Source organism: Astyanax mexicanus, chromosome 12, assembly GCF_023375975.1.
Source record: "Astyanax mexicanus isolate ESR-SI-001 chromosome 12, AstMex3_surface, whole genome shotgun sequence".
Classification (NCBI taxonomy): Eukaryota; Metazoa; Chordata; class Actinopteri; order Characiformes; family Acestrorhamphidae; genus Astyanax; species Astyanax mexicanus.
Window position 1 is genome coordinate 47,733,783 of NC_064419.1, and position 15,523 is coordinate 47,749,305.

Here is a 15,523-nt window from a genome sequence, read left to right on the forward strand (position 1 = left end):
TTCTATTTGGTATGTTTTATTTTTGAAACTCAGTAGAATATTTACCAGTATTTAAGTGTTGTGTCTGTTTTAGGAGGGGAAATGTCTGTACGTGGTTCTCCTGATGGCGATGTTCTGGTGTACAGAAGCTCTCCCGCTGGCAGTCACCGCCATGCTGCCCGTCTGCCTCTTCCCCACCCTGGGCGTTCTGCCCTCCAAGAAGGTGTGCCCTCAGTACTTCCTGGAGACTAACTTCCTGTTTCTGAGCGGGCTGGTGATGGCGTCCGCCATCGAGGAGTGGGGCCTACACCGACGCATCGCCCTCAAAGTGCTGAAGATCGTTGGAGTCAAACCAGCCTGGTGAGGCTTATTACCATCTAATTACTGTAGTTTAATTCACATATTATACTCGGCAACCGGGTTGCTGAGTGTCTCAGGCCTATTCCCATATTATACTTTCCAACCGTAGAGTTTTCAAAAGTGCCGCAGGTTGATTTACATATTATACTTGGCAACCGGGGTGCTCAAATTTCAAACTAGCCTAGTGAGGCTCATTAACATCTAATTACTGTAGTTTGATTCCCATATTATACTCAGCAACCGGGGTGCTGAATGTCTCAGGCCTATTCCCATATTATACTTTCCTTCTTGTCAAAAGTGTCAAAGGTTGATTCCCATATTACACTTGGCAACTGGGGTGTTGAAACTTAAAATGATCCTGGTGAGGCTTATTAACATATAATTACTGTAGTGCGATTCCCATATTATATTTGGCAACCGGGATGTCCAATGTCTCAGGTTGATTCCCATATTACACTTGGCAACTGGGGTGTTGAAACTTAAAATTATCCTGGTGAGGCTTATTAACATATAATTACTGTAGTGCGATTCCCATATTATACTTGGCAACAGGGATGTTAAAAATTCAAACTTGTTTGGTGAGGCTTTTTAGCATCTAATTACTGTAGTGCGGATCCCATATTATATTTGGCAACCGGGGTGCTGAGTGCCACATGCCAATTCACATATGTTACTTGGCAATCGGGATGTTGAAACGTCAAACTAGCCTGGTGAGGTTTATTAACTTCGAAATACTGTATACTGTAAATCAATTCCCATATTATATTTGGCAACCGGGATGCTGAGTGTTTTGGGCCGATTGCCATAGTAAACTTTTTAACCATAGAGTTGTCAAAAGTGCCACAGGTCGATTCACATATTATACTTGGCAACCAGGGTGTTAATAGAAGCAGCTCAAGCCTATTCCCATATTATACTTGGCAACCGGGTTGTTAAAAAATTCAAACTAGCCTGGTAATTCTTTTTAACATCTAATTACTGTAGTTTGATTCCTATATTATACTCGGCAGCTGGGGTGCTGAGTGTCTAAGCCGATTCCCATATTATACTTGGCAACCGGTTTAACAAAAGCGGTTAATTTAGGTTAATTCCCATATTGTACTTAGCAACCACAGGGTTTCAAAAGTGTCACAGGTCAATTCACATGTTATACTTGGCAACCGGGGTGTTAACACAAGCAGCTCTGGTCGATTCCCATAATATACTTGGCAACCGGGGTGTTGAAACTTCACACTGGCCTGATAAGGCTTATTAAAATCTAATTACTGTAGTATGATTACCATATTATACTTTCCAACCGTAGAGTTTTCCAAAGCGCCACAGGCCAATTCACACATTATACTTGGCAACCGGAGTGTTAAAACTTTAAGCTAGCTTGGTGAGGCTTATTAACATCTAATTACAGTAGATTTTAGACATTTCTACTGGAGTTTGTAAATTGATTATGATGCATTAGCTCAGGGGATGGCTTGGCAAGGCCCACACCTGTATAAGTTTTGAGGTTTTATCTTGTGAGTGAGGTTGATTTAACATTTTGGGGGTTTTTACCTTTAAGCTAACTCTGAAATCTTGTTTCTTCACATTTCTGTCATGAAATCCAGAAATCCAGTAGCTTTGTGCTGTTGCTGCTCATAGAAACAGTCATTCTTCTGTATAAATTGTTCTGGCCTTTTTCTTTTGTTCAGCCAAACACTGAAAGTGCATTTTTACTGAACGTCCCCTGCATTTTTCTCCTGTGGAAAATGATAAAACCTAACAAAGAACCTTTATAGATGCAAATGTTTTTATTGCAGTAAAGGTTCTGTAGAAGAATGAGAGTTTTTAATAAAGTAAATTATATATTTATATATGTGGAACAATAGAAAAACAGACAAAGCTCCCTCACTGATTCCTAATGGGTTTCACTACATTACAGCCGAGAGTGAAATTTACAGCATCCGCGGGTTGCCATGACCACCAGAGCACCTTTTTAGAGCCATTCTGCTATCCAGACTTTCAGCCAGAGCTTTTCAGTCTGGGTTCAGAGTGACCGAGGGTCTGAGGGTCTGGGGGTCTAAAGGGGTTCAGTGCTCTGAATTTCAAAGCGTTTAAAGCGTGCTCAGAATTTCTCAACCAGCACCGTGTGCGTCAGACTAACATCCAGGTATTTCTCTCAATTCTACACTTTTCTACACTTTTCTACACTTACTGTTCATCTTAACAGCTCTACTGATTATACAGGACACTATATGGCCCCTATCTATTACATATTACATATCACTGTATTTTTCAAGATTCTGATGATTTCACGGTATATCCCTGTATTTTTATTATTTTTTGCATGACTGGGCTTTAATCTATTTTTGTGAGTTACTGTACTGTTAGGAGTACATACAGTTGTGGTCAAAAGTTTACATACACTTGTAAAAAAACATAATGTTATGGCTGTCTTGAGTTTTCAATAAGTTCTACAACTCTTATTTTTCTGTGATAGAGTGATCGGAACACATACATGTCATAAAATTTGGTTCTTTCATAAATTTATTATGGGTCTGCTGAAAATGTCACCAAATCTGCTGGGTCAAAAATATACATACAGCAACAAAATTTGTCAATTTTGGTGATGTAGCGAGTTGTGTCAATCAAATTAGCTTCATGTCATGGCCTCTTCACTTCTTGTAAGTGATTCTGATTGACTACAGCTGTTGACTTCTCATGAGCCCATTTAAATAGGGCTCATTTGACCCAGTGATTAGACTCAGCTACAAAAGCTACAATGGGAAAGTCAAAGGAACTCAGTGTGGATCTGAAAAAGCGAATTATTGACTTGAACAAGTCAGGGAAGTCACTTGGAGCCATTTCAAAGCAGCTACAGGTCCCAAGAGCAACTGTGCAGACAATTATACGCAAGTATAAAGTGCATGGAACAGTTGTGTCACTGCCACGATCAGGAAGAAAACGCAAGCTATCACATGCTGCCGAGAGGAGATTGGTCAGGATGGTCAAGAGTCAACCAAGAATCACCAAGAAGCAGGTCTGCAAGGATTTGGAAGCTGATGGAACACAGGTGTCAGTCTCCACAGTCAAGCGTGTTTTACATCGCCATGGACTGAGACGCTGCCGTGCAAGAAAGAAGCCCTTGCTCCAGAAAAGGCACCTTAAGACTCGGCTGAAGTTTGCTGCTGATCACATGGACAAAGATAAAACCTTCTGGAGGAAAGACGAAACAAAAATTGAGCTGTTTGGCCACAACACCCAGCAATATGTTTGGAGGAGAAAAGGTGAGGCCTTTAATCCCAGGAACACCATGCCTACTGTCAAGCATGGTGGTGGTAGTATTATGCTCTGGGGATGTTTTGCTGCCAGTGGAACTGGTTCTTTGCAGAAAGTAAATGGGATAATGAAGAAGGAGGATTACCTCCAAATTCTGCAGGAAAACTTAAAACCATCAGCCTGAAGGTTGGGTCTTGGGCGCAGTTGGGTGTTCCAACAAGACAATGACCCAAAACACACATCAAAAGTGGTAAAGGAATGGCTAAACCAGGCTAGAATTAAGGTTTTAGAATGGCCTTCCCAAAGTCCTGACTTAAACCCCATTGAGAACATGTGGACAGTGCTAAAGAAACGGGTTCATGCAAGAAAACCATCACATTTAGCTGAACTGCACCAATTCTGTCAAGAAGAGTGGTCAAACATTCGACCTGAAGCTTGCCAGGAGCTTGTGGATGGCTACCAAAAGCGCCTAGTTTCCGTGAAAATGGCCAAGGGACATGTAACCAAATACTAATGTTGCTGTATGTATATTTTTGACCCAGCAGATTTGGTGACATTTTCAGCAGACCCATAATAAATTTATGAAAGAACCAAATTTTATGACTGTTTTTTGTGACAAACATGTATGTGTTCCGATCACTCTATCACAGAAAAATAAGAGTTGTAGAACTTATTGAAAACTCAAGACAGCCATAACATTATGTTTTTTTACAAGTGTATGTAAACTTTTGACCACAACTGTACACTGTGTGCACAATTATTAGGCAAGTCTTATTTTTGAGAATATTTTTTTTTAGTCACCAACTACAGTGTTCTCTGTTAATGCAAAATGTTAATAAACCTCAAACATAATTATTTAAGAAAGTAAAAGTAAGGTGTTGGCTTTCTTAGGAGAATATCTATATGTGCTCAATTATTATGCAACTATTACTGTGCAGAATTATTACGCAGCTAAATGAAAAACACATTTTTTTCCCTCTCACTTTTTATTTTCAACTGTTCAAGTAAGAATTATAAACAAGCAACTCAAAATTTTCCAATGAACATTTCTAATGTATGAAAAAAAACCCTTATTTTCAATAACAGTGATAAGCCTTCCATTCATGGAGTCTGTCAGTTTCTTGATCTGTTGATGATCAACTTTTTGTGCAGCAGCAGCCACAGCCTCCCAAACACTGTTTAGAGAGGTGTTTTGTTTTCCGGCACTGTAGATTTTCTGTTTAAGAATTGCCCACAAGTTCTCAATTGGTTTCAAGTCAGGTGAGGAAGGGAGCCATATCATAAGTTTTTCATCTTTAATGCCTTTACTGGCCAGCCATGCAGTGAAGTACTTGGATGCATGTGATGGAGCATTGTCCTGCATAAAAACATTGTCTTTTTAATAGATGCAGACTTCTTCCTGTACCACTGCTTAAAGAAAGTGTCAGTAGGCTTAATAGTTGATTTTGATGCCATTCAACCCGAAAAGGTCCAACCAGCTCATCTTTAATAATACCAGCCTATACCAGAACCCCCCACCACTGTGCTGGCGTCTGATTCGAAGTGGAGATCTGTGCCTGTTACTGATCCAGCCACAAGCCCATCTATCTGATCCATCAAGAGTCACTCTCATATCATCAGTCTTCATATATTTCTAGACCCTTCAGCTTATGAGTCTTGTTCAGAGGTGTTCGTGCTTCAGCCTTCCTTACCATGGCCATGTCTCTGAGCACTAAACATCTTGTACTTCTTAGTGCTCAATGTAGGACGCAGTTCTGGAATATGACAGAACTGGAAGATAATGGGTTCCTGGTAGCTTCATGCTGGATTTTTCTCAAATCCTTGGCAGTTAATTTGCGTCTTTTTTTCTCAACACGCTTCTTGGGACCCTGTTGACTATTTACATCAAAACGTTGATGGTTCTGTGATCGCGCCCCAATATCTTAGCAATTTCAAGAGTGTTGCATCCCTCGGAGAGATTTTGGTAATTTTTGACTTTTTTCAGAGTCAGTTAAACTACTTTTTGGCCCATTTTGCCTAGAGAAAAAAATCTGCCTAATAATTTTGCACACCTTGATGTAGGGTGTTGACCTCCTTAGGCCACACCCTCCCTCATTACACAGACAAACATAACCTGCTCTGCTTAAATCCATTAAGCATTCATGCTTATCCAGCTTGGAGTAAAGATATATGCCTAAAAATGATAATATGGTCAAAATACTCACTTGCCTAATAATTGTGCACACAGTGTGTAATATTAAACACCAAGGCTTAAATTAAGGCTTAGTTACTATTAATTAATTACTATTGGGTTTACATTGTCCCACAAAATATAATACCCAATTACAGAATAGAAAGAAATACATCAACAACTTTAACACTTTAACATGGCTTTCTTTACAAAAGTAAACATTTTAAATAGTTCCATAAACACTATAAATGGTCTAAAATACTCAATGTTTAAGTATTCAAAACATATATTTCTCAAAAGCTCTATTGTGCCATTAGAGGTATTACAGTATTAAAATAAGCCAAATTCTCTTCTTTCTCCAGTTAACAAATAAATTGAGTTCATCATTGAAGCTACAGTATTAATATATTAATAAAAGGGCTGTGCTTACTGCTGTATTTTACGGGGATAAAAACACTCATACAGTAGAAACAGCAGCAGGAGGATTTTTTTTTTCCAGTGTTTTGTGATATCGCCAAGAGTATCGTTATCGCTAAAATACCAAGAAATATTGTGATATTATTTTAAGGCCATATTGCTTACCCCTAATTGTTAATAAGAGAAATATTTAAATTTATTTCCAAAATATTCCACTGTTCTACAGATTTTTATAGTTTTTGTGTGTTTGTGGTGTATATGTGTTGATTATAGCTGGTTAAATGAAGTTTATTGAGTGTAAAACCATAGACTGTGTATAGCTGGACAGAGCATGGTCTCTCAAAAGTGAAGCCACCACAGGTCGGGCGCCCCCTGCTGTTGGGTTGCAGAAAGCTGCGTAACCCCACCCATCCCCATAGGTTTTAATGGCAAAACAGACAACTTTCAATCACGTTTTTTTCTAATATACTGTAATTCTATCTCCTTTATTTAAATGCAGCAGCTAGTGTAACCTCTGCTTATATTGTTAAATTTTTATATCCCCACAGAATTCATTTTTTAAAACGTTATTCAGCTCTATTCAAAAAAGGTGTGGTTATTGTAAAAGGGCTGGTTATGGGCGGGACCAATAACATACCGTCAGCTCCGCTCCACTCCGCTCCGCTCTGCGGCCTGTGACCTCGAGGCAGCCCTCAGGGGCGGGGTTATTTACATGAGTAGGCGGTCTCTCCACAGTCTTTCTCCCTCCTCTGGTCTCTACTGCGCTCTACAGACTCGGGAATCAGGATCGCCAACATGGAGGAAGATTTTGGCTTCATTTTCATTGAATGAATGGGAACGGCGACACGGCGTCCATCTTTTTTTACAGTCTTTTTTAAAACTCTCTATCGTAATACACGGTTTAGAGGCTACATTAATATAATATAAAACTTACATAATATTGTTACAAAAAAAAGTTTTTTTAAGACTACAGGTTGATGATGTTTATTGGGTGTAAAACTCTTGTGTTTCTTTTCCATGTTCAGTTTCTCTGCAGAAGAAGTGAGCGCAGCTTTCTCCCCCAGCTCTGCTGTGCACACGGCTACCGTAATACACGGTTTAGATGCTCTATTACTATAATGTAAAACTTACATGATATTAATACAAAGAAAAGGTTTTTTTAAAGAGTACAGTGATTTCATTTAATAAAACTGTGATTTTCTTCTTTAATAAGACTGTGGTCTATTTATAACATAATGTTTTAAATATAGTCTATTTAACTTGAAAACAGATGCGTTTTATTGTTAATAAGAGTTCCAGAATGCTCCACTGTTCTACAGATAGGTAGTTGTCGTGTTTCTGGTGTAAATGTGTTGATTAGAGCTGGATAAATGATGTTTTTTGAGTGTAAAGTTCAGTCTCAGCAGGAGAAGCGAGCGCAGCTTTCTCCCCCAGCTCTGCTGTGCACACGGCTACCGTAATACACAGTTTAAATGTGCACTCTTTCAACTTTCACACAGATTCTTAAACATTTTTGTCCAGCAAATGTGTTACTTTTGTATTGATTATATCTATTAAAATATGATATTAATAGATTATATTATTAATGTTCGTCAAAAGATGATCTGAAACCAAATGAATTCTAACAAGCAGTGTTAATATTTCATTACTAAATCAATTGCTAATTATTCTAGCAATATTTATTGTAATGGTGTTTCTTACCTCTAACAGGTAATGCTTCAATTATGATAATTCACTCGTTTTTAATAAAATTAAAAATTATTTAATGTTGAAAGACCAACATATAATAATAATAATAATAATAATAGTTTTACATAACATTAAAAACATAACATTGACTAACTGATTAACCATTTTCATATTATAGGTTGATTACACTAATTAAGGCAAGCAAAAGAAGTTTCGGTACCACTTTAAAATAAGGCTACCTTTTAAAAAGGGTTTATAAATGGTTTACAATTAGTTTATTAATGGTTACTAATTAGGTTGTAAATGCCTTAAAAATCATTAATAATCAGTTATGTTGCTGTTGGTTCACTATTTGGCAAACATCAGGTCTATGTACATTTCTACATATGTGTTATAACTGATTATTTTTTAGTATTTTTAAGGCATTTACAACCTAATTAGTAACCATTAATAAACTAAGCCATTTATAAACCCTTTATAAAGGAAGTCTTATTTTAAAGTGGTACCGAAGTTGGATATCGTAAAAAAAAAATCTTTTAACTATTATCCTAGATCTTTAACTTTTAAAACGGGTCAATTTGACTCTGAACATAACATGCTTTTCCTATATATTTTTTTTTAAACATATTGATATTAGGATTAATATTATTAAGATGATTGGATGAATTTTTTTCGGAGTCCCGGCACTCTGTACAGTATGTAGTATTGATACTTTAGTATTTTATTTTATTCTAATTGTGTTTTCTCTCCTCTCTCAGGTTGATTTTGGGGATGATGATGACTTCAGCTTCGTTGTCGATGTGGCTCAGTAACACGGCCACTACAGCCATGATGCTGCCCATCGCAAACGCCATCCTGGAGAGTCTGTTCGGAGATCTGGAGACCCTGAAGGAGAACTGTAAGGTCCAGGACGACCCGGAGGGTGAGTGGAAGTTGGGCTGCAGGGTGATTGCGATTTTTAGTTTACTACATTGTTAATTGTTAGACACAAACTATCCCTTACACTGTGCCACAATTACTTAATGAACGGACAAGTAGAAATACTTTAAAGCAGGGGTGTCCAAACTACGGCCCGCGGGCCATTTGCGGCCCGTTTTCTTTTTTGGAGCGGCCCACGAGGTGTTTTAGAAATAGAATGAAAGTTGGCCCGCTGTTCAGCAGGTTTTTATAATGTGAGATTTAAAGTTTGAACGCTAGGTGTCAGAAACGGGCCAAAGAGTCTAAAAGCGGAGAGAGTGCGCATTTCTAGCGCAGAAAAACGGGCCAAAGAGACTAAAAGCGGAGAGAGTGCGCATTTCTAGCGCAGAAAAACGGGCCAAAGAGACTAAAAGTGGAGAGAGTGCGCATTTCTAGCGCAGAAAAACGGGCCAAAGAGACTAAAAGTGGAGAGAGTGCACATTTCTAGCGCAAAAAAAATAGGCCAAAGAGTCTAAAAGCGGAGAGAGTGCGCATTTCGAGTGCAGAAAAACGGGCCAAAGAGACTAAAAGCGGAGAGAGTGCGCATTTCTAGCGCAGAAAAACGGGCCAAAGAGACTAAAAGCGGAGAGAGTGCGCATTTCTAGCGCAGAAAAACGGGCCAAAGAGACTGAAAGCGGAGAGAGTGCGCATTTCTAGTGCAGAAAACGGGCCAAAGAGACTAAAAGCGGAGAGAGTGCGCATTTCTAGCGCAGAAAAACGGGCCAAAGAGACTAAAAGCAGAGAGAGTGCGCATTTCTAGTGCAGAAAACGGGCCAAAGAGACTAAAAGTAGAGAGTGCGCATTTCGAGTGCAGAAAAACGGGCCAAAGAGTCTAAAAGTTGCCGTAATTAAGGAGTTTAATATTAAGAGACATCATAAAATTAAACATCAATTACAAAAATCTTAGTTTACACAACACTGTAAAAGATAAAGATAGTAAGTCAAGTAAAATGGTGTGTAAATGAAATAATCAGGAAAAATGTATTATTTAAAGTGGTATATTTCATTATTTGTTTTATTATAGAGTCTGTGGCCCGTGACTTCAAATATATTTCTCCTTCTGGCCCCCAACAAAAAAAGTTTGGACACAAAAATGTTATCATTTAAAACACAAATAATTAGATAAAAAATACCTTAAAACACTATGTACAATAATAAATTTTACTAATGATCACAAGCCGATTTTTGCACCATAGCACCAAGCAGCATAAAGTTATCCAAAAGCAGTGTGTAAGACTGGTGGAGGAGAACACGATGCCAAGAAGATTAAAAACCAGGGTTATTCCACCAAATATTGATTTCTGAACTCTTAAAACTTTATGAATATGAACTTGTTTTCTTTGCATTATTTGAGGTCTGAAAGTTCTGCATCTTTTTTGTTATTTCAGACATTTCTCATTTTCTGTAAATAAATGCTCTAAATGAGAATATTTTTATTTGGAATTTGGGAGAAATGTTGTCTGTAGTTTATAGAATAAAACAACAATAGTCTTATTTTAAAGTAGTACCAAAAATGTTATCATTTAAAACACAAATAATTCGATAAAAATACCTTAAAACACTGTGTACAATAATAAATTGTACAGATTGCATTTTTATATTTTTTTAATGAGGTCCTGCAACCAGTGGTTCTGCCTTATTTATACTTCACTGCCAAATTCCATCAGGACAATGCTCGTCCATACACTGCTACTGTCTATATAGCTTCCCTTAAAGACACTACAGATACTATACCATGTCCACCTCCATCATTAGACCTATTGCTAATTAAAATGTCTGCGTAATATTTCTATGTTTTATCTAGTATATATTTTTCTTACTGTTTTTTTATTTATTTATTTGCACAGTAGCTCCTGGAGAAATGGAACTGTGCTTTTTGCTGACCAAAATGAATGATAAAAAGATCACTTTGACATTTCTGACACTTTGAAAAGCTCTGACTACAAAAAATAAAATAAAATGAATGGGAATCTGTGAAGGCCAGACGACTTTAAAATCAAGGTCCAGCCATTTCACATGGAATCACAGCAGCATTCAGACCAGGTGAAATGATGGAATGACCCGTCCACCTGAGCTAGACTCAATGAAAAGACAAGATACTGAGTTATATATACAATATACAGCTCTGGAAAACAATAAGAGAGCACTTAAAAATTATGATTTTTTTTATTTTACCAAATTAAAAACCTCTGGAATATAATCAAGAGGAAGATGGATGATCACAAACCAATTTCTGCACCAGGAGTAAAGCAGCATAAAGTTATCCAAAAGCAGTGTGTAAGACTGGTGGAGGAGATCATGATGCCATAAAACCAGGTTTATTCCACCAAATATTGATTATTTCTGAACTCTTAAAACTTTATGAATATGAACTTGTTTTCTTTGTATTATTTGAGGTCTGAAAGCTCTGTATCTTTTTTGTTATTTCAGCCATTTCTCATTTTCTGTAAATAAATGCTCTAAATGAGAATATTTTTATTTGGAATTTGGGAGAAATGTTGTCTGTAGTTTATAGAATAAAACAACAATGTTCATTTTACTCAAACATAAACCTATAAATAGCAAAATCAGAAAAACTGAAGTGCTCTCTTAGTTTTTTTTTCCAGAGCTGTATATGATTTATATTTGATTTAATAACTGCTATTGATGTAAAATGTATTTTAAGACTAATAATAATATAATTCAATAGTTTCTACACTCTAAAAACAGAGGTATGATATGAGTACTTTTTTGTACTCGAAGGTACACTCTTTATTAATGTACCCTCAAAGGTACAATACTGGTCTTTACAGGGTCAGATTTGTTCCCTCTGAAGTACAAAGTCATTTCTAACAGCAATAAGTACAAATTTCTACCATTTAACCTGCAGCCAAAGGGTACATTCAGTATTCTGTATCACTGTACTAATAAACAGTATATATTTATATTGCACATTTTTTATTTGAAAGCCAGACAATTTTGGATCATCAAGTTTTTCAGCCATATTTAGTTGATGATAATGTTTATAATCTTTACTGGCACAAAAAACATGGGTACAAAAAAGGACTTTTACTGAAAGATACTTTTTTGTACCTCAATATAAGATACAGCCCCAGCGACAAGCTTTGTACTCTTTTAAGTACAAATCTGTACTTATATTTCTTAGAGTAAAGAGAGTAAAAACCACCTCCTCCAGCTTCTATCAAATTCAATTATTTTCTTAAATTAAGATGCTTTGCTATTTTTGTGTAGATATGCAGAGAGCGCTCTTCTTCTCGTCTCTTTTTGATGTGTTGATTTAAATGCATATGCATTAAAGCTCTAAGAGCACTGAGACTGACTTTTTCTGATTCACATCGTATGAAATATGCTGACAATAGACCCAATTATATAGCTATTTCCTGCAGGCGTGCTCTCGTGAACCTGATGCATACGTCAAACTCATTTTCTCCCGCGCGGGAAGATTGTTTCCTTGGCAATAGACTATCTTTATGTGGCTGAATTATCTTTATCTATGAAGACTCTTATGCAGAATAAGTGAGTAATTAATTAAAACACTGATATATAGGGCCTTATTTTAGCGATGTATAGCGCACTGGTCAATTTTGAAACACGGTATCACGAGGACACAAAAATACGCCTTGCACGGCTCAAAACGTGCAAAAGGCATGTACTAATTATCTTAATCAATCATGGGTGTGGTTTATTTTGGGTCTAAAGTAAAATAAACCAATCAGTGTGCCAGTTGTTGTTCCCTTTAAGAGACTTTTGCACGTTTGTGTCTTAATTGGGGTTTTATTTATTCAGTAGCGCACCTGTGTTTTCCGTCACCAAAATAGAAACATGCCAGAAATGTACCTGAACACACCTCACTTCCAGACCACCTAGTAGGTCTCTCTGAGTTGTTTATGATGCTGTACATGATGAAACTCTTCCTTAACCTCCATTCTCTGCAGCAGCTAGTAAAAGAAAAAAATCAGAAAAACAAGTCGATCAGGAAAAGCACCGTGTCTACATCAACTCGTGAATTAGTATTCATGGCCCCGCCCACCTCGGCTCGGGACCGCCCACAGGAAGTGCTGAAGCCGGGCAGCGAAGCCGTCTCGTCAGATAGGAGATAACTAACAGCACTAGGAACAGCATGCAGTTCATTCCTGTGTTATTTGTGCGAATAACACATCAGTGTTTATATACTTTACCCAGTAATTCAGAGCTAAGAAACAAATGGTTAGAATTAGTCTATGGAGGAAAAACACCACCAGCCAAGTACAATAGAGATAGGTAGGTGTAAAAACAGTTTAGAACAGTTCTGTTTATATTAGTTAAAAGTAAAAATCCATCCCGGGGTGGATTTAATTTTCTGGATCTGGACTACCCACCTCTGTGTGTAAGTAACTATAGGTTTAAATAGGATCTCTGGTGAATTTGGTGTTTTACAGAGTCTCTAAGACTAGATCAGTAAAGGCTGAACTGCACTTGTTACACATGTTGTAAAGTAACATATAACTTTGCAAAGACTGTTATTAGTGTAAAAATGTCTTTATTTTAAAACGTTTCTAACTGTTGTCCGTTTCGCTGCCTTCCAGTGCTGTTAGCCAATCAGAGGCGATATGTTATATGTTTGCATGTATGAATATTCATAAGCAAGAGCCAAAATCCTATCGTTTCTCCTCGTCCACTCCTCCACTGGATTAAAGCAGCGTTATACGGAATCACCGGAGGACTTTTAAAATGATGGAATGAGAAATAAATTTCCTAGACTTTGATGAAAATAATAATAATAATGCTTCCCGGATTGCTGTAAATCTTGGCATGCAGTTGTGTCTCAAATATGCAGATATGTGAATGATTATTGTCAAGCTCTTTACCCTTGTTTTTTTCAGCGGAACTGTGAAGGTTAGAGGAAAAACTTACTCTTTGGGCCCAATTTTAGTGATCTATAGGTGAGCCATCAACCGTACAGCTTGATTTAGGGTGTGTCAGTGTGTCTTTGCTATCATAACAACGGGAAAAGTACAGCTTGTGCAGTTTACAGTGTGCAAAAGGCATGTACTAATTCCCTTAATTAATCATGGGTGAGGTTAATTTTGGGCGTAACGTGAAAACAACCGATCTGTGTGTCACTTACAATTTCTTTTAAGAGGCAGATGAGCTCTGACTTTGGCATGTTTGTATCTTAACAGCGTGGCGCTTTTGCGTGTCTTAGCAGAGGATCCTAAGCTGCTCGTTTACACTGTGAAGATACACCAGCAGCTCATTTAAGGGAACAGCAATGTCTTTTAATTTTTTATTCTGTTTATTGTTAAGTTAAAAGCTGAATTTGCACACAGTGCTCCTGCATGGCTAAGATAGGATTTGACGGCTAACTTATGACTGTTGTCAGGGTTTTAATAAGTCAGTGGCGCAACTGTGTTTTGTACCGCCTAGATAGAAACACGCCAGAAATTTACCTGAACACACCTCACCTTATACTGAACCCAAGTCTCAAACTCACAACTCACAACTTTCATCTATAACCCCTTCGCTATAACCACTGAGCCGCCTCCACTGCCCCCAACATTCATTCGCTTAAAGTCGCCTCTTCAAGGATACAGATCTTCACCACGACCGCTGCCTCTCTTTTTTCTGATCGATGTGTAATCTCTACTATTGTGATATACAGACAGTCAATTTCACATTTTTAACTTTTATAAAAGCAGCATTATTACAGCTGCTGTGGAAAAATGTAAGACTTCTATAAGTAAATAAAATATAAGATTATTATTTTTTTAATCGATATTCCTGGCAATATGAGAACATAAGACTGTTTTTTATATTTATTTCAAGAATGTAATACTGCAACAAAATACATACAAATTATTAGTATATGGCCGCTGTCCATGAAACAGGAGAAAGATAAAAGCTTCTTAACCTATAATGGAAGTTAATGTGATTTTGTGAGTTTATTTTGGAACATTTCTATACATTTCTAACTAAAAATTGACATTGTGAATTACATTTTTTTTATTAGACAATGGCAATGTATTAGTATAAAATTATTTTTGTATATATTTTTTGTATGAAACTACTGTTTAAAAAAATAGAAAAATAAAACAATGGCCAAAATAGATTTTTCTTTCCTATGAATGGAACTAACATTTATAGGAGATAAAACCTACATAAATATTTATTTTGTTGCATTTTTTACCACAAAAGTTGAAATTAAATGAACATCGATAATATATTTATATTAATATTTAAAAAATCACATTATGTAGAAACAATAAATCTATAAACATTTGTCTAGCTCTTAAACACTAATTTACCAGGACTTTTTGCATGAAGTAATTTTAAATAATGCTAGTAAAACAAATAAAATAAAATAAAAAAGAACCACAAAAATGGGGAATATTAAGTAATTGTATGTTTGTAAAGTACCCAATAGTAATAGTTTAATATCAGCTAGTTTTCACACTTGTAGGACTTGGATTTATAAAGCACACATTATATTTAAATTACTGATTACTTCCTCCAAGTTTGCACCAGGAGTAAAGCAGCATAAAGTTATCCAAAAGCAGTGTGTAAGACTGGTGGAGGAGAACATGATGCCAAGATGCATGAAAAAAACTGTGATTAAAAACCAGGGTTATTCCACCAAATATTGATTATTTCTGAACTCTTAAAACTTTATGAATATGAACTTGTTTTCTTTGCATTATTTGAGGTCTGAAAGCTCTGCAT

General features: G+C 36.7%; 1 protein-coding gene across 1 annotated transcript in view; it reads left to right on the forward strand.

Annotated features, from left to right (window-relative positions):
• Nucleotides 1-15,523, forward strand: part of slc13a3 (solute carrier family 13 member 3) — a 50,761-nt gene that overhangs the window by 8,165 nt on the left and 27,073 nt on the right. Inside the window, exons 2-3 of the mRNA XM_049486057.1 lie at nucleotides 74-339; nucleotides 8,626-8,789. Of these exons, the coding sequence (XP_049342014.1) occupies nucleotides 74-339; nucleotides 8,626-8,789 (430 nt within the window). The remainder of the gene's footprint in view (nucleotides 1-73; nucleotides 340-8,625; nucleotides 8,790-15,523) is intronic.